General features: G+C 54.0%; 1 protein-coding gene across 1 annotated transcript in view; it reads right to left on the bottom strand.

The window, feature by feature from the left end:
- Positions 1–343: 343 nt before the first annotated feature.
- The window catches only part of GPR157 (G protein-coupled receptor 157), a gene marked incomplete at its 5' end in the record, with an annotated part of 9,163 nt that continues 8,685 nt past the window's right edge, over positions 344–821 (bottom strand). The window contains one exon of the mRNA XM_009081909.1: positions 344–565. Coding sequence (XP_009080157.1) covers positions 344–565 — 222 coding nt within the window. The remainder of the gene's footprint in view (positions 566–821) is intronic.

Below are 821 nucleotides of genomic sequence, written 5' to 3'. Positions count from 1 at the left end.
AAGGAGACACTAATTCCTCTTCTTCAGTTTTCACTGCTGTCCTGTCCTTCTGGGCCAGACAGTCCTTCTGTCTAGTTCCTCATTCTACAGGCTCAAGTACTAGCCACCAGCACAGCTCATGGGGAAGGAGAGTGGAGCAGTTCTATAAATGGGTTCAGAGCGTGCTGGGAAGCTGCTGCAGAACCAGACAGGGAACCCCCCCCAGCAGCAGAAACCCCCTCTGTCAGCTGCTTACTGTTCCCACCCCTCAGATCATGACACTGTGCACAGGGCAGGGCAGGACGAAAGACTCTCACTAGATCCTTACCATGACAGAAGGAATCAACACTGGAACAGAGGCAGCTCAGGTGCTGGAGAGCAGGGGCTTGGTCTGCTCAGGGCCTGGCACATCCTTGTCCTTGTGGGGTTCTGGGTGCTGCCAGGAGCTGTTTGACCTTTGCAGAGACCAATCCATCTCATCATATTTGCCACAGCAAATGAAGGAAAGCAGCCGAGTCCGAACCGCTCGTGTGCAGAGGACAAACATGATGCAGTTGGCACCTCCTTGGAACGTGTTTCCAATTCCCTGGCAAGGGCAAGAAAGGAATTAACCAGTGCTGCTCCTGCAGGCACCCTCCAGAGAAGAGCAAACGTCATGTCAGACCAGCTACAGGACTGACAGTCACCAAATTTGACCTGAAGAGGAAAAACAGATGCAGAAAACAGCCTTGCACCCAAACCCAGAGCAGCTGGGCTGTTGTGGGCTGGCACTGCTGCAGCCTGGTGTAGGGCAGGAGCAGACTCAAGGGCAGACACCCAACATTCCTGGGCTGCTTTCCCTA

The sequence above is a fragment of the Acanthisitta chloris genome, unplaced genomic scaffold (genome assembly GCF_000695815.1).
Source record: "Acanthisitta chloris isolate BGI_N310 unplaced genomic scaffold, ASM69581v1 scaffold4759, whole genome shotgun sequence".
In the NCBI taxonomy this organism is placed as follows: domain Eukaryota; kingdom Metazoa; phylum Chordata; class Aves; order Passeriformes; family Acanthisittidae; genus Acanthisitta; species Acanthisitta chloris.
Note: the sequence above shows the minus strand (reverse complement) of the source record. Positions and strands in the feature narration are given on the sequence as shown.